The 24,232-nt window shown below is 43.5% G+C and overlaps 1 protein-coding gene across 1 annotated transcript; it reads left to right on the plus strand.

Annotated features, from left to right (window-relative positions):
• The first annotated feature begins 7,475 nt into the window (after positions 1-7,475).
• On the plus strand, positions 7,476-8,450 carry LOC104029330 (2-oxoglutarate receptor 1). Its single transcript, XM_009480646.2, has one exon. The coding sequence runs from the start codon at positions 7,476-7,478 to the stop codon at positions 8,448-8,450; it is 975 nt and encodes a 324-aa protein (XP_009478921.1).
• Positions 8,451-24,232: the final 15,782 nt, after the last annotated feature.

Raw genomic sequence — 24,232 nt, forward strand, 5'->3', positions numbered from 1 at the left:
CTGCCCTCACACTCCCATACTGGTAGGGAGGTTTCTCTGCCAGAAGGGATGCAATGGGAAGGGTTTGGGATGAGGAGCCTGAACGGCTTCCCTGTTTGCACAGCTCTTTCCCAGAAAGCAAGGGAGGATGCTCTGAAAAATACAAGACCTTTGACTCCGCGCTCAAGTGATGATTTGCAGAGCATTTCCTTGTGGGTTTCTAGTTCTGTCTATTTTGTCACTGTGGTCAAGCAGCCTCCTAATTTCACTTTGACTGAGGATTATTTGTGCTTGTTGCTTTATGATAGTAAAATTCTACCTGATAATTACCTTACCTTATCAGAAACAAGCACTAGTAATGCAACCAACTAATTTACCAGTTTATAACTTTAGCGACTGTGTGAAGAAAAGAATTAAAAGAGATAAACTCGGGAGGGAAATGATGCTGTTAAAATTTGAAGTGTATCCTACGTGGCTGAGCTCTCTTCCCTGTCCTCCTTGTGCTCTTCTTGGCACCAGTCCTTCTGGGAAAGGCTCATTTCCATAGGGTGGGAGGAATTTCGGCAGGCGGGAGCTGGGCCCAGAGGGAGACCAGTGCGGTAACAAAATGACCCAGGGTCCTACTGCCAAGAGCCAGCCATTAGCTAAGGGCTTGTGTTAGCTGAGGGAATGGTGTCTGGCTAATAGAAATGCTCGTCTTTGGCTGTGTATATTAAATTCTTGTGTAGAGGGCTGTGACAGTACAAGTCACTCTCTGAAGACAAAGCTTTATTAGAAAGGCCTAAGGCAAAGGGCAAACTTTCCTTCACGTGCCATAGCACCCTGCAAACAAATTACAAGAGCTACGGCATCACAACAGAATATATCTTCAGTGACTGAAAACTTGCTTGTACGCTGGAGGCCACATTAACAGCACCCTTTGCTGAATCCTGTACTGACACATTACTGGAAGCCAAGGATGTACGTCTCATCTCACAAGAGTTTAGAGGCTGCTTCACCTTAGAATTGAAAAAAACTCAAAATAACAAGGCAGCAAATTGGTCCTCTCTGTTTTCAGACCGACTAAGCTGGGTCATTTTCAGGAAATGCCCCATTACCTAAAACAATTACAACTGTTGTCACATCTCCAATGAGTTTAGTTTGGCTTTTAGTGTCTGCTGGGAAAACTTTAACTGGCACAGCTGCTGTGTTTAAGGCCACTTCATAGCTGGGTGCTCCTGTGGCGTTTTTTATTCACCGGTTTATGGTCTTGCCTGTTCTGTACCAAGATACCTGAGCACATATTGGCTTCGAGTAGGCGGACTGTCTCATTGTCTTTCCTCTCCCCACTCCCCATGGGGCAACTCACCTTCTGAAAGTTCAGCGCTCATCTAAGGGCTGCAGTAGATTTTATCTTCTATGCCCTGTAGTCGATGAGCACCAATTCACTTCAAGGACTAATATTAGCCTTAAAATAGTGCCTCGGATCCATGCAGGCTATTTTTGGAACTGTATTAAACTACTGCTGCTCAGCTGATGTGGCAGCAGCACTGCTTATATTCCAGATTATATATGCAATTTTCCTAAGGTAAAATATTCCTTTCCAGAAGTTTTCATTAACAGTCTCTATTACCTACATAATTGGATGGCATCATTTAACTGTGATTAATTTAGAGGTACCATGCATTTAGGGATTAAAAAAATGCTGCCCTTACCAGTCTGTCTCAGGGGAGAAATATGAAAGGAGAGCTGGAGCTGATTTCCCTACATGATGAAGACGCACAGTATCATTCTCAACAGAACTGAGCATCTCCTGACGGTGGTCTGATAACAACTGTAATTAGGTATTCAATCACACACAGAGTAAGATCAGCCAAACAAATGTATGTCTGCTAAGGGAAATAGCCCATGGAAAGATTATATGTTTGCTGAACCTAAAGTAAAACGTATAATGAAAGCTCTTAACACTTGGAGCCTAGCCCTTGCCCAATGAACTGCCTGTTTTCCTACATAGTTATTAGTCAGAGCTATCCTTGCCATTTCTATCGTGCCACACTGGGTGCTGTCATGTCCGAAGGTTTGACTCTGAAAGGGGTCTTCTGCTCATGCCTGTGGATTTTGAGTCAGGTTTTATGAGATGAGAACAAGGCCCTGTGCTGGAGGAGCAACTTGTGAACCCTCATGCCTACAAGTCCTAATTACAGTCAAGTTCAGCGGTGATGCTGAGACACCACAAAAAGCCATGCTACAACCTCTTCTGCCCCAATGCCTGCAAAAGCTAATGGCCAGCTCATTCGGAGGAAGACGACATTGTTTGCAACCAGCCACATGTGATTTAACAGAACAAAGCAAAACAAAAGCATTGGACTTTGTTCTCCACTTCTATATTTTAGACAGATCGTGTGCTCCAGGTGTGCAAACTCATCTGTCATCCTGTGCATCCTGTTCACCCTGCCATCACAGAAGAAAAAATACAATATGAAAAGATGATTCTATTTATGTAATGCACTCTGATAGCTGATCCAGCCTATACTATAAAGTTTTAAGAGGAAGTATTTAATTAATAATCTTGCCACCAAGTCATTCCAGTTTCCCTTCTATATGGTGACTAAGAGCAACATTTATATACACATATGAACTCTGTAGGATTTTATAATGGTTGTTTCAGGAAAGGTGCAAAAAGCTAGCCTTTTGCTGTTGGATTACTGGTCTTTGCAATTCTTATCAATACTCCTCAAATTAGGGAAAATGACAGCCCATCTGCCAAATCAATCCAGCCTGCCTGGAAGTCTTGAAACAAGAGATGAGTGCTGTCCCTGGGTGGGGGGAGCATTGCTGGAGACTAGCTTCAGCTGAGGGTGGCTGGCTGTCGGTAACAGCGAGAGAAACACCGCTCCACAGCAGGAACGCACCGTGCAACCTCGCTGTCAGCACGAGCCGGTCGACCTCTGCTGTCCTCTTCTTGGCCCTGGTCAGTCCCTCTCACTGCTTCCTGTAAGCCCTGGAGCCCACGCATCCATGAGAAGAGCCATAGCCCCTCACAAAAGTGCCAGAAAGCTAACCTGAGGGTAAGAAAACCAGTTTGTTTTCAGTCAGCTCACTTATCCAACACATCCCATGATTGCACAAGCACTGGGGCCATTGAAAAGCTGTGGTTTAGGATGAGAGGAGGGAGGTGGTGCTGCCAACTCCTTTGACAGCAGGCTGCAATTAGAGTCACTTAAGCCAACTGTGAAACTACAGGGTATTTTGATTTCCCTCCAATGCTTGTAGAGGGGAGCAGGGTGAGGATAGCCTTAAAGCGCAAAAAGGGCCATGTTTTTGGAAAGGATCAGATTGGTCTACCTATGGGCAGACTTAAAAGGTCCATGGACATGAGGTGGAGAAACTACTGGTAAAGAGAAAAGGCCCACAAACTGAAGAGTTGAAAGTCACACTGCAGGATTAGCCTTTATTGGTAGAGATCCTACACGATGCCAGGCAAGCGATTTAAATCAGCTATTCACAAGTGGCCTTTGTCAGTTTATCCATAATTTCCCAAGTGCCTGACATGAGCCCCTTGGCCAGTCGCATGGCTGCAATCGAAGCCAATGTATCTGAAGCTCCGTGTGCAATGAGGAGTTGCTGAAACCCTGGTGAAGGGTGCAGGGAGCCCGGGGGGAGGCAGGAGACACATGGCCTCTACAGCTGCTGCTGAGACAAGATTTAGGTAAGCCAAGGAGCACAGCTCGGTCTCCATGGAGAGCAGCTCTGCATGAATGACCTGTTAGTTCCTCTTTCTTGAAATTGATCTGAAAATGGGGGGCTTATTTTCTTTTCCTGCCCAGTCAGATACTCGGACGTGACCCCAGTGCCTGCTCAAGACCCCAGTGCCCCAAATCCCAGGCAGTTCTGGGTCATGGTGTTGGGAAAGCCCATTTCTGCTTCAGATAAGGCACTGCCACTGCCAAGGAAGGATAAATACCAGCCACTGCTGCACAGGTTTTCTATTGCTCTGGGGTATAATGTATTAAGTAGTGGACGCATTAAATGATCCCTAACTATAATTAGCTCCCCCTGTGCTTATAACAGTACAGCCTCATACAAATGGTTTCTAATGACACATGCAGTGTCTAGGAACAGGGTAATAGCTATTTAAACAGTTGCTGATCCCTGAGCTGGTACACGACAGTGTATTTTACAATTATTGAGAAACTTTGGACATTTTTTAAAAGTGCTCTGGGCGTTGATCTAGAGAAAAGCTTGGTCAGATGAGAACAGAGATGATGCCCTTCCCCTAATGGTTACAGATAGATGATGTTCTAGTTGTCAGACATTACTGCTGCCCCAGTCTTGATTGTCCCTGTTACTGCTCTTTCCCTGCAGTACGATTAGCAAAACAGATAGTCTTCTTCCAACTCATGCCTACGGTACAGGCACTCAAGGAGAGTCAAGACAGTCTTCCTAAAAATATTCTTATCTGTGGTTCTCAGTAACCACACTAACATACATAATGTTCAAAAATGAAAGCTTGCTCGTTTAATGCCAGATCATAAGCCTCATCAGCGAGTAGGACCTATAAAATGTACCAAGGCCAAAAGGCTGCCAGCCACACTGGGCAGCTGGGGCCTCTTTGCATGGACCAGGTTGCAAGCTCAGCGATTGAAGCCTGCAGTTTCAAAATTCAAGACACTATGACCTTTTTTCTTTTGAAATAATAATTTCATTTGATCTTGTTCCTCAAGCTAAGGATGATAATGAAATTTTTATTCAAGAACAGTCTTTTTGTTCAAGAAGCACGGAAAATTGCAGCTCTTGTGAATCATGAAACCTGAAAGCAAAGACTCAAAAGAAAACGAGTTTGTAACTTCGGCTACCCCAGTAATAACCAACCAATGCTAATTGTAGATGTTTTATTCACCAGAAATAAGCAGAAAGTTTGCCACAGTTCCTGAAAAGCACATCATGCGAAAAGAAACCTTAATTTCTTACATGAGATTAAAACTGTACTTTGTTAGAAATTTGTTTTTAATGACGACAGTACGTCATAACATTTTTCACCTGACCTTGAAATGGCAACACGCCTTATTCACTTTGGTGATCAGGTTTCACTTCACAGGAAATGGAGAATAAATTTAATTTTCTCTTTTCTAAACACATGCATGCACACATACACACTAATTTAAATATGATCCACTGCTATTTGAATAACACAGGTCTACCTCAGCATGCAGAATTGCTGCCAGCAAAGCATGATCTGCCCACTGAAGGCAAGACAGCATGAATGACAGAGGGCAAAAGAGATCTCATACAGCCACCCAGGTCTAAGAGCTGATACCTGAGCCGGTAGCCGAGGTTTTCTACCAGTCTCCTAATTTACGGCCACATGGAATCTCTTTGGCCGTAAGACTCTGGCCACTCTTGGAGTCTGCCAGGGAGTGAATGTATATGGTTGCAAAGCCTGCTTCGCTGTAAGGAAGACATAAATACATTTAATTTGTAGTGCTTTTTGCTCAAAGCAATATCAAAGGGAGCGGCAGAATTGCAAGTTTTCAGGTAAGCAATATTTCTGCATGTTCAATTTGGAGGGCTCAAGATTGCAGTGAAGAACCGATCAGCAGTGCAGAAAAACTAAGTTGGGGATGAATCAAATATTCTTGAAAATTTTGTCTAACTTTACTTGAAATATACCAGTGACAGGCATAAATGTGGGTGACAGTAGTATCACCAAGCAGCAGAAAAGAGATAAAACATGTATATCCCTAGCTTTTGTTTGAACATAAATCTGGATTTGTTTAAAACAAGCTTCATGGCCTTTACCTAATGCATCTTTGACTGCAAAGCTGCTACACCAGAGTTAACATTCGTGTTGAAAAGTGTTAGCATTTTAACTAAATTATGGGGAGACTGTTCAAATTTCTCTCTGAAGCACTCCTGAGTAACAAAGTGATACCCATCTTTCTGACTGGTTATGATCAAATAATTCCTGTTGTGTCCCAGCTTTAATGACTGGTTTTGTCAGAGAAAATTTGTCATGTTCTACCAGTCATTGGGATAATGAAGAAACATCCATACAGGTAACATGCTAAATGCTGTTAACTGAGTCACATAAAAAACTAATTCTATACACAGGATTTTCAGGGCTACAATAAGGTACACTTCTGTCCTTTTTCTTTTTTTTTTTTCTTTTTTTAATGCGATTACCTCATCCTGGATGCTCAATGTAACATTGGTTTACTTTAAAGACTGTTTCTGGGACAAGAGGGAGGAATCTGGGCTTGATAGTAGCCTGTCTAGCACTTTATGAAGTCACTTTAAAATATTTGGACTAGGTTAGGATCTGGAGGAGCGCTGCTCACCCAAGATGCTGAAGACCCACTGTGGCATGCCTCTTGCCTCACTTGAGACATCTAAAGGTTAGACATGCAGGTCTGAACTAGTCACCTTCAGCTGCCTTTGTCATCAATAGAAAGAAATAGGCATGCCAAAAGAGTAAATAATTTATCTTAGAAACCTCTCTTCTAGGAAGATATATTATGTCCTGGAGGAACCTACATTTCTCCCTTGGTGATAAAGGGGGGCTTAGGATGACTGGCTCCACTTTAAGCATCTAACTTTTTGATATCTGAAGTTAGATGAGATGATTTTCATCCTTGGTTACCATTCCTTCAGGTTAAAACACTACCAAGAAAGGTTATGTCTTGAACTCACTGTGGAGAGATCCAAATTGGCCATAGCAGACAAGAAAACTTTTCAGAGACAAGTCTATCTAGTTCAAATTCACACAAAATGGGAAGCAAGATCAGTGCCTTCACTCAATATCTGTGCTTTCGACCTTTCCTCTGTGCGTTGAGAAACAGTCTTTAATCATTTAAATCTGTTTTATGCCACTGTGAAACTTGATTTTTTTTTAAAAAAAATTAAGCATTCATACAAGTTTTGTACTCTGATGACTCCAAGAGAATAACATCATATTCAGGGAACAAGCTATGATTGTCAGGTTATGGGAGCACCAGGTCCTAAGGTCTGTATCTGAACCTAACATCTTTTGGTTTTCATGAAACCAGAACAACATCTCTGGTTTCATGAGCACAAACCACTGATTAGCTCAGATTAATGAAGATAAGATATGGGTACAGTTCTAATTCTGACAGGCTAAGACTAATTCACAGTTTTGCAAAATCCAAGCCCAAACTCTCTCTAGCTCTCTAAATGTGCACTTCCTACTCCTGAAGGTTTCCAGATAAGCAGTAATTGTCTTCTTCAAAGTAGGAGGTTAAATAAAGCAAGAGTAAAATTAATCATTATGAAAATTAAACATAAAGGAGAGGGAAGGATGAAATTAAACATTTGAGTGGGGTTATCTAGGTCAGATCTGGGTATGTTAGCAAATCCCCATTCCCTCCCTCTACGATGCCTTGTCAAACATACAACATTTGCTCCAGTGACAAAAGATTTAACCGAATGCATTTGTCCCAACAAATCAATTAAAACTAAACATCTGATTTTTGTAAAGCTTTAAGAAGATTTCTGCAAACATGGCATCTGAACGCACCGGCAATTTTACTGCTCTGCCAGGCCACTCAGACCTGTTGACAAGCTGCAAGGATGAAGATTTCTTACAGGTGAAATCCTATCTCTCCGTCCTTTACAGCCTAATCTTCCTGGTATGCTTCCCAGGGAACATTGTGACAATTTTTGTTTACTTTTTCAAGATGACACCCTGGAAAAGCAGCACCATCATTATGTTAAACCTGGCTATCACTGACCTATTATATATAGCCACGCTTCCTTTCTTTATACACTACTCTGCTAATGGAAATAACTGGATCTTTGGAAACTTCATGTGCAAGTTTATTCACTTTTGTTTCTACTTCAACATGTACAGTGGTATTATCTTCCTTAGCTGCTTCAGCATCTTCCGCTTTTTTGTAGTTGTCCACCCAATTAAATGCTTTTTTGTTCAAAAACGGAGATGGGCAGTGGTGACTTGCATTGTAGTTTGGATGATTTCCCTGGCGGCCATCAGCCCCTTGGGCATCTTGATTTCCACGAGCCATATGCAGAACAGGACGATCTGCCCGGACCTGGCTGCTGCTGAGGATCTTGACACTAGTCGGTGGTATAACTGGCTGCTGACGGTGTTTGCCTTCTTCTTGCCCTTGCTGACGGTGACTCTGTGCTACATGCTCATTATTTACACCTTGGCTACTGGGCCCCACACGCAGGCTTGCTACAAACAAAAGGCTCGCAGACTTGCTGTTGTCCTCCTGGTGGTCTTCTATGTGTGCTTCCTCCCCTTCCATGTCTTTCGAGGGCTTCGGCTGGAGCTCCGAATACGACCAGTTAGCTGCCACTTGAAGAACACGATCCTTTTAATGTTTATCATAACTAAACCTTTAGCAGCATTAAATACTTTTGGAAACTTACTGCTCTATGTAGTGGCAGGAGACAACTTCCAGCAGGCGATCCTCTCACTCCTCAAGTTTCGGACAAACAAGAACTTGAAATAGAAGAGATTGATGCTGTAAAAGAGTTATGGAGGAAGGGTCCAAACCTTCCCTCAACCAGCCAGGCACAACCTCCCTGCCATCAGAGTACTCAGGTTAACCCTGACAACGCCAAAGGACAGTTAATCTGTTCTGTGTTTTAGAGTTACAAATTGATCATCAAAAGAGAAAATTTAGAATTTAAAATAAAAAGCTTTAAATAAAATACTAAAAAATTAAATGTTAAACTTCTCAGAAATGTCTCTGCATTTGCTTCCTGAACCCTTGATACTTCTTTTGGAGAGTGGCCAACAGTTCCAGAAAAAAATAGTTGCTTATTAGTGGCACATATAGAATCAGGATGGGAGTAATTTAATTTAATTTTAGTAACTTAGAAGTTAAGTGTCTAGTCTAAGCTAGGTGCCTGCCTTTGACTTGCTTCCTAAGCAATGGAGAGAGGTAAGACCCTCCAGAGGGCAATTCATCACACCTGTCTTAGACCTGTAGGAGGTTCATCTCACCTCCCTGGAGACATTGACAGGGTAGGTGTATGTGTATAAGCTAATCACCTGGTCCTCCCTTTATAATTTCCCATTATAGTGGAGAAAAATAAGTAGTTTTAGAGTGTGATTCACCTAATTATTCTTGATGCCTACATTTGGACAAGATGAATCATGATCTAGAAGTGTCTGTTTCTTGCCATTGACCATAAAAGGTAAGTAGATCACACACGGACCCAAATGTTCATGCCTGCCTTTACATAGCTGAGGCCCAGAGTGAGATAGATCACTCTCCAGAGGTGGCTAAAAGGGTGGCTTACACAATAAGACCCTGTTCAGTGCCTTCAGTGATCACCTGAAGATTAATGGTACAATAGTACAAGACCACTCCTATAAGGGTTTTCCATACTACTAACTGTGATTTCTGGATTAATGTCAGTCTAGAGGTGAGAAGTGAATGGATGCATAAATGTGCCAGATCCATAGAATCACAGAGTCATAGAATCATAGAATGGCTTGGGTTGGAAGGGACCTTTAAAGGTAATTTTTTCCAACCTCCCTGCAATGAGCAGGGACATCTTCAACTAGATCAGGTTGCTCAGAGCCCTGTCCAACCTGACCTTGAATGTTTCCAGGGATGGGGCATCTACCACCTCTCTGGACAACCTGTTCCAATGCTTCACCACCTTCATCATAAGAAATTTCTTCCTTATTTCTAGTCTAAGTCTACCCTCTTTTAGTTTAAAACCATTACCCCTTGTCCTATTGCTACAGGCCCTATTAAAAAGTATCTTTCTTATAAACCTCCTTTAAGTATTGCCACAGTCAGGTCTCCCCAGAGACTCTTCCAGGCTAAACAACTCCAACTCTTCCAGCCCTTCCTCACAGGAAAGGTGTTCCATCCCTCTGATCATTTTTGTGGCCGTCCTCTGGACCTGCTCCAACAGGTCCATGTCCTTCTTGTGCTGAGGGCTCCGGAGCTGGATGCAGTACTCCAGGTGGGGTCTCACCAGAGCAGAGTAGAGGGGCAGAATCACCTCCCTTGACCTGCTGGCCATGATCTTTTGATGCAGCCCAGGAGATGACTGGCTTTCTGGGCTGTGAGAGCGCGCATTGCCGGCTCGTGTCTAGTTTTTTATCCACCAGTACCCCCAAGTCCTTCTCCAAAATCCATAGACAATACAAAGTAATTTTTTCAGATTTCTTTACTCAGTGAAGCTCTGCTTGGTCACACCAGGTGAGGAACAGCTTTGGGTAATAAGACAACTGACAGGCAATAAGGGCTGTCTCACAGGAAAAAAAGATAGACTCACAGGAAAATGTGAGTCCACTGCTTGCAGATACCATCTAGAGAGGTCCCAGGACCAGCTGAGGTACCCCAGCCAACAGCAATGCAAAACTATTAGCAACATAATGTTCAGAGTTCAAAAGTATGACCACAGAGTGAATCCTCCAATACATTTTTATAACAGCCTTATTTCATGTTTCATTACTTTTGCACTGCACTCTGAAATATTCATTAATCAATGGTAACACATACTGCTGCAAGGCTCTCATATGACCCTTCTCCTTATCCAATCCTTCTGCGCGTGGTCTGGTCTTCAAGTGACCACCAGACCAAGACCACCGGACCACCATTCCCATTAAGCACATGCCTGAGTGACTGGCAGATAGCCCGTGACTCCTCTGTGGCATGGGAAGCCCATTCGCTGCCTCTCTCAGGGGCAGCTAGGGGAGAACAACAGGCAACAGCAAGCTACGGGCTTGTCGAGGGAATGAGAGGAGATAAGAAACTATTCCTGACATAGAAAGAGCAGGATGGGGAAAGGAAAAACAGCGTTTGTCTGGGATAGGGTAGAAGATGGGCTGTGAAGGAAAAGGTCTGGTAGAAGGCAGAGGAGGAAGCCATTTTCCTGCAGAAATAGCCTATTTGATTTTAATCCACCCCAGGTATTAGTCAAGGCAAGTTTTAAAACTACTGCACAGTGCAGCATGATCTCCCCTGTGACCATTACCCATCCTCAAACTGTGGACGAGCTCTTTAGGTGAAGAGGGAAGCTCACCTAGTGCAAACCTGCAGAGATGTTACATGAGGCAAACATCCAAAAAATGTAAAGAAAATGCCTCCCACCCCACGTGCTGCATTGGTTTTGCCAGTCTCCAAAGGGCAGCCCCACCTTCTGCGCCGCACTTAGAGTGCTGCTCATAACCGCTTGCTCCTGAGACACCAGAGGCAGCTGAACCACCATCAGAAGGCAATACTGAACATGGTGTCTTTTCAGTTTAAGGTATCCTATCAACAAACCACCAAGTTTTTTTGAGCAGAGCCAGGCTGATACATTATCTTTTAAGCCTCTACTGCATATAGACATAAGAGTTTCATTAACTTGAATTGAGTCCTACTTTAACATCTACATTGCGGAGTCTGGTTCTTCTGGTGTTTGAGATAGAAAAGGAACTGTGTCTGGTTTTGCAGCAATATAGGAGCAGTTTTTGCTTTCACCTTTGAATGAAGCTCTGCTTTAGTCCCCTTTCAGCTTGACTTGATACTTTCTGGATAAATTACTCGGCACACTCATCTGTTCTTACATCCAGGCTATGTACTCTTTTTTAAATGCAAGGTGCCTGGAGCATCTTCAGTACTAGCATCATCACCTGGAATGATCTGGGCAGATATCATCCTGAGCTGGTGAGGGGATGAACCAGATCTTGGTTTCTTAGATTTTTCTACAAACTGTGAAGAACAAACCTATAAGCTACTTTATTATAAATGGTACGCTTACAATTTAATAGAAGTCATAGAAAAGAGAAAAAGAAATCTATACAAGAGTCCTGACTGTTCCCCTGCCCCCTCCTGATCAGTACCAGCCTCCCACTTTTATATTGCTCCATGCTGTAATAACCTTCCCCCTTTGCATGTCCTCTGTGCATATGTACTTGCAATTTTCTCCTGCCCTCAACTCCTGCTGCTCCTCTGCATGTCTGCCATGCTGATTGCTATAGGGCCATAACTGCTGTCAGGTTCATCCCTAACCTGGTATCATATGGTGTGACATTAGCCAAAGACAGTAATCACGGTTGCTGTGGAGTTGTGAGCATCCATTCAACTCTCCCTTCACCCCACTACAATTCAGGCTCAGCTGAGCAAGGGGAAAAAAGGGAAAGACTATAAAAATATTATCAAGAAACTGCTACCAGCTGGCATGACAGTCATGTCCAACAGCAGAACATGATCCTTGTATTTTAAGATTTACATCACCACAGATAGGGACAACAGTTCAGTCATATTCATATTTTACTAATTTTTTTACATGTCTAAGAGTTATATTTGGTTTTAGCTTTAATTTTAAATGTTCTTGTAGGTTTTTCAGAACTGCTACAATGCAAAGGATTGCTATTCCTTCAAACAACCTCTAATATGTTTGTCTTAAGGAGAAAGAACTAACCATGTTCAAGGAGTAAAAGACAGGCCTATATACGCAATCTGCTATGGGTAGGGCACCAGTCCTTAAATAAGTATCATACTGTAATCATTTACTGCTTATGTTTGTAATGTTCTCACAAGATTAGAGCATTATTACATCCATAGAACAGCCACAGAGACATAAAGTCAAAATTTGTATTTTACTGTTCTCAGCAAAGGCCCAGATCCATACCTCTATCCTCAGCACCTGCCTGTGCAGATGGGCAGGAGGAAACAATGTACTAGAAGAGGACAAGAGTGGCTTTTTCTCAGCAAGGATAGAATTTCTCTGGTGCCTAATTCCCAGCAATAATTAAAATAAAAATGACAGTTCCTAAAATAATTCCTTCCATAAGGTAACTGACAGTAATTGCTCTTGTAAAGCAAACAGTAAGGCTTAGGAGTACCACGGTGTGTACCATCTTGCATGTGTTCTGCTCTCGTCCTCAGGCTGATCTTTGGGATCTCTGCAGAGCGTGAGAGCAAGGGCTCTGGGGATTTACAACAGGTCTGTTTAAGGCAACAGATCCACCTCTGGAAGTGTAGGAGGTAACATTTTAACCCCTTGGGCAGATCCACCAGCTTCATCCCCACAAAAGGCTTAGCTGTCAGAAAGCAGGACTAGAAGGAGGAGGCTATAGGCTCGACAAAATGTCAGAGAGCAAAACACTGTCCTCCACCTGTCTATACCAAGTCACCATCCAATGGCCAGGAAAAACGGTGGGAAACCTTTTTAGACAAACACAGGAAAAAGCCATTCAAGGAGAAACCCAGCTGGTGCCAGCAGCATGACAGTGGCTCAGGGACTTCATGACTGTGCCAGTGAAGAAGGGGGCAAAAGTAGTTTCATCAGGTGTACAACATATGCACCTCATTGTATCCCCACCTCTAAGGAGGCAGAAATATCTATTTTTAGGATGCTTAAAGAGCCCAGCAGATAGTATAAGCCTACCCAAGCAAGTAGCCTGGAATTACTACAGGCCTGTATGTGTGTCATGCATGGGAGTCCATGAGGGACAGTGAAAAGAGGAGGGGAGGAAAATCCATCTCAACTTTGATGAGACTCCCACCTTTTCTGAATGAATATGATACACACACACCTTCCTTTTCCTTTTTCAGTATTGTTTCCTTTTTTCTCTGGCAGCCTGTGCTCTGGGATACCTCTGCAGACCCCACAAAGAGCAGGAGATATGAATCCACATGCCCAGCACAGCTGTGGGGAGGGAAGGCACTGCACATAAAGACTTTGTAGAGCAACCCACAAAACCAAGTCAGCTGCTTACATTTGGTTTAGAAGTGTTACCATACAAGGATGGACATACAAAATGCTCTTTGGTCTTGCAGCAGTGGTTGGAGGAGAAGAAGCTTCTGCCAGTTTATCAACTGTGTCCATTCCCAAGGAGTAAACCTCAGCCTCAGTTAAACATACCATTATTTAAGCACTTTATTTAAAAACTATGACTGCCAGTAACCTTTATTTCTGTATATGTACAAATCCAATGCAAATAGCCAGCTAGAATATCCCCACAGATCCATCAGCAGATTTCCACTTTATAAAACTGTCTACCACCATTAACCTCAGTGGCTGCTCATGGGTTTGCATATGCAAACCTTGAAGAACGGATACAAGGATGACTTAACTTGCAAGAAAGCACATGCACTAGGCTGAGAGCATGAAGCAGGGGATCAGGCATTAGCCACAAATTACACTGAAATTTTGAATCTGTTATATAAAGCCTTCCCAAATTCTTGCGATATCTTGGGCCAGCATCACAGGGATGGTGGCAACACCAAAATAAATCATGTTTTTTTATAGTAGAAGGAAATGAGGGTGTTAGGGGTTTCTGAATTTTACACAAATCCGCCAGCAGAGGTACAGTAGACAATCACACCAGTTTGCAGCTTTGATTCTCATTACTGCATGCCACAACCATGGCAGAAGGTATAGTTCCTACTGCTCTTCAAAAGTGACTTGAGCAGGCTTAAGAAAGCAGTTCGTTTAACTTGCTCTCCTGGTCACTTGGGCAATTTCTCACCAGAGATACAGAAACATGGGAGCAGCAGCAAAGGCCAAACAGCTGCCTTTGTACCACCGTGTTTCTCCTCCGCTACCCACAGCGGGGCTGAACTGAGTACATTAACAGCAGTGGCCTGGCTCATCCCAAAACCAGCGGAGCTGACAAATGGTACAAATGCAGAGGTAGAAAACTTCTGCAAGAGTCACCAGTGCAAACTAAAACTCCTCATCCTGAGCAATTGAAGGCACCTGATTTTCAAGCTGGCTCTGGCACCTTGGCTCCAGAGAGAGCTGGGGGTTCAGGGGTGTCCCTGTGCCTCACTTTTCTTGTCAGCTCCATCCAGTGCTCAAGGTGACCTTCTTCTGCCTGGCTATGGCTACGTGTTGGATATGAGGGCCTGGACTTTAGGCACAGAGATGCTGGCATTTTGGGAGAGCACTGCAGAAGGCTGATACACAGAGCCAGGAAAGGCAGCACGTGGGGATGTGCCCGAGCTTGCCACTCCTTGGGGGTTCCCCCTGACAGTGATGTCCCCTTGGCCCTTCCTTTTTTGTGTCATGGAGAAACAAGCCTGTGGCAGGGAAACATTTTCTTTCCCCCTCCTGCCTCAAAAAGAAGTCCAACAACAGCAAAATCTTTTCCTTACGTGAGTCTCGGGCGTGATTGCTAGCAAGTGTGCACGTGGAAAACGTGGGGGTTTTATGCCATGGGGGGTCTTCTCTGGGAGGGGACGACATCGCTGTGCAGCTCAGCCGAGGTCAGGGGTGTCCTGTCACCCACCAGCACAAGGGGGAGGGACAATCTGGCTGTGAGCCCAGTATAAAGCCGGGTCGGTGCTGCTGATTCACCAATAAATCAGTGCTGGGCAAGTAAGAATGCTTGTTCTGGTCCTGGAGCTGACCGACCCTCCCATCTAACCAGAGAGAGTCACTTTATCTCCCCCTAATTATTTCCCCTGCCACATTTTATCCTCTTAGACTTACAAGCTCTTTGGGGCAGATGTCTTAGTGAGTATTTGCACAGCAGGATCTGAATCCCGAATGGGCCCTCCTGGCATTATGAAAATTCAATTAAGGGCTTCAGCCATAAAAATGTAAACGATGTAGCAACTTATCATTTGTGCATGTAGAGACACATAAACACACGTATGCAGATACACATGCCCGGGGAAGCAGCGCCTAATGCAAAAATATAACTCTCTTAAAATAGCAGTGCTATGCTGTGTTTAAGCCCCTTCCTTTGGATATGACTATATATTTTACTTGTTCCTTTTCTGTCCTGTAGAATAAAAATAGCATGACACCGGGTGTGGAAGTTGGCTGAACAGAAATCACTTTTCAGGACAAAAAGCAATTGCTACAAAAGTAATTGCAGCAATACACAAAATCTTCTGAAGCAGTTTTCTAAAGTTTGTGGTGACATACTGGGTTAAATAAACATTATAATTTTTCAGATATAATTTTCTGCTTTATACAAATTAATAAGGTTTTACTACTGATTCGAAGACCAGTCTCTAAGTATGCTGTTTTATTTATATTTAATATCAGTAGCACCTGGCTATTTAGCTTCTTTTTTTGTGCCATGGAAACAAGCTGTATTTGCCTGTGTGAGAAATTATAATGTTCTGTACTAAAATGGATTTGGATGTGTGTTCAAGGATAGGTTATTCAAGTCTCGGGTATTTGTTTGTGTAAATTTTGATGTAAATTTTGCTGTTAAGATGTTGATATTTCAAGACGATTGTGTGGTGGCTCATTTGTGCACTGCAAAATTGAGTGTGGCTCACTGTCCAAGCAGTTTAGGCTTATTCAGGTACTTAGAATAAAAAGAACATTCCCAACTAACTTGTTTTAAATACACATATTACATCACACTAAGCTGTATCACCCTCTTGAGGCTACTATTTTTGCCCCACTTACTATAAAGGAACTGTTTTTTTCTCCTCTGAAAAAAATAGAAGTGTCGCTCTCATCCCTTTTTGTTTTATTTTAAATTTTCTTTTTTTCTTAGCAGTCACTCTGGGAAAAACTTCCTCGGCTAACTTCAGATAATATATAGGTCTAGCTCTGAGATAGCTGTCTAGGGTGTTTTTATAGTCAGCAGGGAGAAATGGGAGCTTGGAGGGTCCAATTATTCCCCCCAAAGTGGGCCAGATGAACTGTGCTTTACAAGTGCCTGCACAGGGAGTCACTGGTGTCCAAACTTCTGACTTCAACACCCAGGCTTTGGCATGACGGACCTGGTTCACTGTGTCTCATCTATAGGTTGATTTTTATTTCTATATTAAAAGTTTGGCAAAAAGAGGTGTAGGTTTTGATTTTATGACAGTTTTTTAAAGTATATCTGCAGGGCACTTTAGTGAATTTTTGCAATGTCCTCTGGATCATCATTATCTTCAGGTAACCTAGTTTAAGAAGTCTGGATTATATTCATGTGCCTTGCTAAATGAGAGGCTACAGTTATGCAGAAAAGAAAAATATAGAATATCCTATATGTCTCCTCTATATGTATTCTAGATATCAAGAGAATATATAATAAAACACATGGAATTGTGAAGAAATAAAAATAAGTGTAAAAGCTTTTAAGGACAAGACCCAGCTCAAATATGCGGTACATGAGAGTTGGGATGCCCTATGCTCTGCCCCCATCCCCAGTCCTCAGGGAGCTGCCCACCCTCCCTGCACGCACCCGTGGGGGAACACACCCCATTTAAGGGGTTGATTCACTTGTGCGAGCCAGGTGCTGATGGGACCCCACTGTGTCAGGGAGTGCAGGGCAGGCCAAGGGAGGGGGCTGGCTACTGTGCAGATTTGTGCTAGGATTTGGCTTTGAGCATCAGTGAATAGCAAGAAAGGAACTGGGAAGGATGACAGGAGCCCTTTCTAGCACTAGGAAGAAAGAGTCTGGTGAGTTACAAGGAAAAAAAAAAGTGAGCTTACTGGATTCGAAAAAAGTATGAAAAGTTATAAACAAAATATAAATAATATCGGCAGAGAGCCATCACAAGGGAAGAAGAGAAAGACTCCGGTGTGTCAACATAGGTGCAGGTACACACACACACACGCGGAGTTAAAAGCCAGAGAAGCTGTTCAGAGGGGTGGCTTATGCCCGAGACCGGTTTGTGCACATTTGAAGTATCACTGCTCTCTACCTCTGCAAACTTTCTGAGTTTGCTGGAGAACTTTTCTAAATGTCCCTTGCAGGAGCTTGTCCAAAAAGGATTTCTCATTAGACCCCTTTAATTTGCCATAGCTCTGAGATGGGACACACTGTGACTGATGCCCTAAATGGGGTATTAAAAAAATATTAAGGAAATTCAGCAGTACAATTTATGGGAGATTCCTCCCTGTAATATAACCAAACTATTAAATTTCTTCATGAAACTTCTGAAGCACATAATTTTCAGCAGCGGAATTGAGGGACTGCCAAGTGCCTGAGAAATATAGGTGACGGGGAGATTAAAGTGAGTGGCAGCCCACAGGATGACAGCTGCTGGAGAGATATCTTCACCACCTGTGGAACCTGCTCCCGAACCGACAAGCGTTAATGCTCCTTCCTAATACTTAGTAATCTCTAAGCTACATGTGTAGTTAAAAACTGACACGGCTGAAAATTTGTATCAGTTGCACCCAAGCAATGCCCACATCAAAGGATACGATGCAAAAATATCCTCCATTTACGCAAGGATAATACAACATAACGGCTTAAACAAACATTGTGAGATGAACACGGAGGAGAGAGCTATAGAGGGATGTATGTGACTTATTCCTCATGTCATGAAGCCTTCACTGTGTCTTGTTGATCCAGCTGTTTTTACACTGTCCGTTCAACATTACCTTTGTCCTTTAAAATTTAGACACATAGCTACCAACCACAGCAATAAATTAGGAGGAGATTAGAGAGACCCTTATCTACTCACAGGATCCATTTTCAAATAATCTGCCCTAGCTCTTCATAATCTAAGTTTATTCAGACACCCAAAAGAGCTGATAAATACAGGTCATTCTGTCATTCTGATAAATTTTCTCATCTCGCTTACAGTGTTTTTTCCCTAAGAGAATCATGCTTTTCCTCCACTCTGGGGACTCCTGTGAGATCACAAGGTGTAGAGACCTTTTGCAATCCAGCCCAGTAGATCACGGGGTTCATTGCAACCACAAAATGAAATCCATAATCTCTGGATGGGACCTAACATGTGCCTACAGCTCAGAAGGTGGAAAATCAGTGGCCAAAATGTTAAGTCCCTCCATTTGCCAGAGGAGAAAGGCAGGTACCCTTGAAGTCTGGGGGAGGAAGGGCCCTCTCTTTATCCATCCACAGCTCTGACCCATGGTCCGAGCTCATCTACTTGGTCCTACCTCCAGTTAGTGGAAGGAGGCAGGCATGCCCAAAGGGATTTTTTTTCCTCCTAAGCAAGCTGAAGGCTGGCATGAAGCACCCATGGAGTCTCATTTCCAGGCATCTGGACATCCACAGGTTACACATCTGCACGCAGACAACACTGGGGAATCATAGAGTGGTTTGGGTTGGAAGGGACGATCAAAGATCATCAAGTCCAACATCTTCCACTAGATTAGGTTGCTCAAAGCCCCATACAACCTGACCTTGAACACTTCCAGGGACAGGGCATCCACAGGTTCTCTGGGCAACCTGTTCCAGTGTATTATACATACAGGGAAGCTAAGCTGGAGGTGACTACATCACCCTCAAAACATACTGGAAAGCCCAGACCTTGGGCTCAGTCTGGTGAGACCAAGGGCATTTCAGCCTGAGTATCTCTTGCAAACAGCCATAGCTCACAGTCCATGCAGGGGGACAGGGTCTGCATTGTCACCCTGCCGTTCCCAGCTGCTGTGACAACCACCAGCCACTCCCTACCAGCTTCTTCATCTCTCCCTTCCCACCAGAAGTCATACACTGGGAACGTCTTCTTTTTCCCTGGAGCCCCTCATTTTCAGGTTTGCCTTCATCATTCGCTTGCATACCCATGTGATCCTTTTTACTTCCATTTTAAGATGAAGATTTACTTATTGTTCAGCTTTCATTTCTAAGGCAGTGGTCATTTGTCACAGAGTATGTATCGCTATAAATATTACCATGTGGTTGTCACCCTCACTTCTCTGGTAGAGGGTTTTCTGACACAGACTAATGACACTGGGGCTGACTAGGGCCACCACTGCCAGCTCTTGCCTCACCACTGAGACAGTGTATTTGAGTATAACTACTGACTCAGTGGCAAGGTCAATGGAAAGAAGACCAGAACACTGATGAATACTGATCCAGGACAGCTCCCAGCTAGTGCCAGCATCTTCTTTCATCCCTTTAAATAGCTTCAACAGGACCTGTTCCTCGCACATGCTTTGCAATTATCGGTGGCACTGGTTATTAGAAGATGTGCTTCCCAGGCATGTAGAAAGTACCATGCCAAAAGCACCCCTCGGAGCAAGAGAGTTTATTTACCTTATTGGAGGTGGAGGAATGTTTTCTTAAATCTGGCTGCAGCTGTCATAGGATAATTAATGTACATATCTTGTATCCATGACTATTATTTGAATAAGCACCTGTGTCTGCCCCCCAAAATTGCACATCAGTTACACAGAATTGTCACCAAGAGATAAATGAATCCTATCTTTAAATTCATGATTCATGTGCTACCCTTGAAAACCAAATGCTAAGTTTAATTAGCTCCTGGACTAATTGTTTAATTTTATTTAGAAAAAAAAATCCTCTAAAGCATTCCTAGCCAAGCATTTGGGAGACTACTGCTCATCTGAAAGGTATTATTAATACCAGCAGAAGATAAAGTCAACAGCAGATCCAGTGCCTGGGCACACAGCCTCCCTCCGGCACAACACTGGAGTACCATGGCCAGGCTTACTAATGCTTACTGCAACAAGGAGATCAGATGGTTCTTCTTTTGGTGAGAAACTGAACTTGGGGGTTGACCAAAAGGGTCACAATAAACACATTAGGACAAACTGATATTGGGTTCACTGGTATGGACTCAAACACTCAGGTAAGTATGAGTGAGCAGCATGATTCTGCTCAAACAAGAAAATCTGTGGTCTAAACAGAGGCTAAAACTACACTGATGTAAATATAGAAGACAGGCCATATTTAAACCTGGTCCCACCATTGGTGAGATTTATTTAAATGCTTTAGAGAACTGGAATTTAGGTAAATACCTCCATGTATATTACATAGGTAAGAATTTTAACATGGAGCTTTTTCAGCCAGTAATGCTTTTCAGATTGATAATTCTGATAAACACTATTAAATAATGACTAAACGGTAAAGACAGTACATTTATTGAATGCTTTTTCATATCAACCCCAACAGGACTTAAGAGTTGTCAGGGCTTAGTGAGCCTGAACATTTAAGTAGTCTGAAGGAAAAAAGAGGCCAGAGTCAAGTCTGCATGCTCAAACCAGGAATGAATACCTAAGTATACTGGAAAAGGTAATATTTATCTGTTTTTTAAATTAATTGTAACTTTAATTAGTATTTCAGTTCTCTGCAAACTCACAAAATGGAGTTTTGTTCACTGCAGGCTCTTTTCGAGGTGTTGGGCACCTCTGGTGACAGCTACAGATTTTCTCCCTTCTGACCTGAACCTTTGGGCTGAAACGTGAGCTGTGGCTCTCTCTGTAGTGACTAGAGGGTAACCCCCTGCAGCCCCTCAAACTTCACCTGACTCCAGGAGCTGGGGCTGAGAAGCAACCAGCTAACCTCTGGTTCCCAGGATCCCCCCCTAAGACTAGAGGGAGTGTCCTGCACTCAGGTCAGTGCAGAGGTGATGGATGATGTCTATGCCTGACAGTATCAGGGCGAGACACTATACCACTGGCCTGCAGAAAAGCAGAAAACATCCTCCACTAGTGTTGTGAAATAAGCTGGCCCTCAGATACAATTGCCATCTATGCAACGCTTAAGGAAAGCTGCCATTTATATACCTAATCCAAACTACTTCCTGTTGGGCTTGCACAAACACTGCCAGCAGAGCTGCATGAAGCCTCAGAGCAAGATGGGGAGCATAATAGTTCTCAGCAGTGTGTTTCTTGCAGTCTGTAACATACATTAACAGACAAGGAAAGTCAGTGAATTCATGCATCCACCATAAAAGCCTGGTCTCACTGCTAGCTTGTTTTACTGGGAGCACTTTTTGTCAATCCCTCTAATTAAAGACTCCGGCCCCAGTCCTGAGCTGCACCCTACGCACCCCAACAGTTTTGAGGGCTGCAAAGTTCAACTTGCGCATGCAACCACCAGGTAAGTGTTTATTTGCTGCATGTTGTGTAGTTATACAACCTGCACATTTATATCAAGCTCCTAATATTTAAAACAGAAAAATGAGTTCAAGATCCCTTTCAAAAAGCAAGCAGGACAACAAAGCAAAGCAGAGAAAAAAAAGCAAAGCCACCCTGTGCCACACCGTGTGCAAGGAGCCCTGAACTTGCACGGTGCATGAGCTGGCGCATTTTTATCCCATGGGATGTTCAGCTACAGATTGCACTCTGCCATTTGTGAATAGCCTTTACCTCTCAGCTCTTTGGGCCAGAGGAAATTATTTAGGTGGCATCTAACCCAAAGCCAAGGGATTTTAGCTCAAGGTGCAGTCCTTGTCTGAAAGATGGGGAATATCTCCAAGAAATTACTGAAATAATTAAGAAGGAAACAACAAAATATCCCCAGCTCCAGCTCCTTCTGCCAATCTGCTCCTCACTGTCATTCCCATCCTCTCCCTGTGCTCTTCCTTCTCATGCCACAAGTACTTTGAACATTTATTTAGCCCAAATACCAAAGAATCAGAACATAACAACATGAGCGGGAACACCAGTATTTTTCTGATCAGTAATTCAGTTCCTTGGATTGTCAGGGTAAACTACACAGCCTTGGAGAGTATTCATCCACTTGGGAATTGGATTACAGCCTCATAAAACAGCACAGTGCTCCTATTATCACCTAAATAAAGCTGCCATAATTCTGGAAAAAATAGGTGGAAATAGTCAGTCACCGAGTATCCAGACTTGAAGTGAAGAATAATGAACTGACATACAGTTCTTAAGAAATTCTTCACAAGGAGGCAGATTTAATGCCCTGAAAGCTCGGCTTTTACACACACAAAAACATACACTCATCTTTTTTATCACCGTCTTATCTAAAGCACTGAGAGCTCTGTAAAGACAGGATCCAGGTGCAACGCTTTCTGAATAGCTGATGATGACAATGCATCCACTGTGTTATCCTCTCTCGCAAGAGGATGCCTGAGAAGTTTCTCAGCATTTATAAGCTAGACAAGGAGCTGGTTTGGTTGCAGCTGCCCAAGATTGTACCTGTCTCAATACAAAATCCTGGCTGATTAAAAACTTCTCACTGTAGGTTTCAGCAGCTTGTGGTGGCAAAACAAGCTGGTAAAGATAAGTTCTTCCATGTCGGCTGGACCCTGTTCTGACTCCATTGCTGAGCCACCACGAGCTTTGAGCAAGTCATTTGAACTTCTTTGTATATGTTTAAAAGGGGACAGGCTCATCTTTGCGAAAATCTTTGGGCAAGTCCCTATAGACAGTGATGTGTAAGTGTGATGTGCTGTCACTATATTTTCTCCTCTGGATATAGGGGTGGAACTGTTCACCCCATAGTTGCCGCAGGGGACCAGGCATTTGCAAAATAAGGATGCACAACCCATTTAAAAGGCCTGTTAGCAAAAAGACCAGCTCCTTTTCTTTTCTGGAAATGCTCACACAGCTGTTTCACAAGGATCATCAGTTAAGACCTACTTTCAGGACCATGTCAGCGTGGAAAAATAGTATCACTTAAGGCCTAGCATCACTGCTCCCAAGCTCCTATCTCCAGCATCTAAGGGCTTGGGAATAGGCAGGCTCCCTCACAAGGACCAGCTTGGCCTGTGCACAGGCACCAAGAGGGGACACATCCTCTCCTGCCTCCCTCTGCCCTCTTCCCGCTCCCAGCCCTTTCCTCCCACTGCTTGCCTTGTGCCAGTGAGTGGCAGACCCTCTGAGCCACTTTCCCTCACATAATTGCAGAAAACTACCTCAGAAAAAACCTCAACCTGTGTAGTTCCCTGCTGTTGGAGTCAATTGAAGGAGCTCACCCAGGAGTCTGAATAAGAGCCGAGCCTGCACAAGCTGGTAGGGAGTACAGGGAGAGGAGTGGAGACAAGCAGTGGAGAAGGGAAAGGGCTAAAACCTCTCCCCATCAGCATCAAAAAGCAAGGAGGAGCCATGAAATTGGCCCGTCTGTCTGCAGAGAGGGATGCAAGTGAGCTCAGACAGTCACCAGGCAAAGAATGGGGACTTCTGCTGTACACAAGAAGGCGGCGTCACTCCTGCAGGCAGCATTGTTGGGGTCGGTACCAGACCACTGTGTCCACTTTGGGTGCCCACACTTCAGACAGATGTTAAATGCAGTTACAGGAGCAAAGGTACTGAGAAACCCCTGATGTTCAACCTGTTCAGATTAACAAGAAGGGGCTATGTTGGGTTAGTCCTATTTTAGGTGTAGCTTCATGATGAAATCACTGCTAATAGAAAATTCTTTAATCCAACAAGCAAGCAAAACAAGCACAGCCTCTGGGCAGGAAACAGAAACTAAATTAATCGAGCTTCAAAACGGGGTGCGCAGACGCGGTTGATTCCCCAGTACTTGAGGTGTTTAAATCAAGGCTGGACGCCTTTTTGAAGGCCATGTCATAGCTCAACAAGAAGTTACAGGCTTGATGTAGCAATCTCTTGATACAGTTTTATGGTGTGTAATACACAGGCCCTTCTTGCCTTTAAAATCGCTGGAGGACCAAAATCAACAACA

The sequence above is a fragment of the Pelecanus crispus genome, chromosome 1 (assembly GCF_030463565.1).
Source record: "Pelecanus crispus isolate bPelCri1 chromosome 1, bPelCri1.pri, whole genome shotgun sequence".
Lineage (NCBI taxonomy): Eukaryota > Metazoa > Chordata > Aves > Pelecaniformes > Pelecanidae > Pelecanus > Pelecanus crispus.

Excerpts from the sequence above, each read along its gene's own strand:
- LOC104029330 (XM_009480646.2), top strand. The coding sequence starts at position 7,476 with ATGGCATCTGAACGCACCGGCAATTTTACTGCTCTGCCAGGCCACTCA.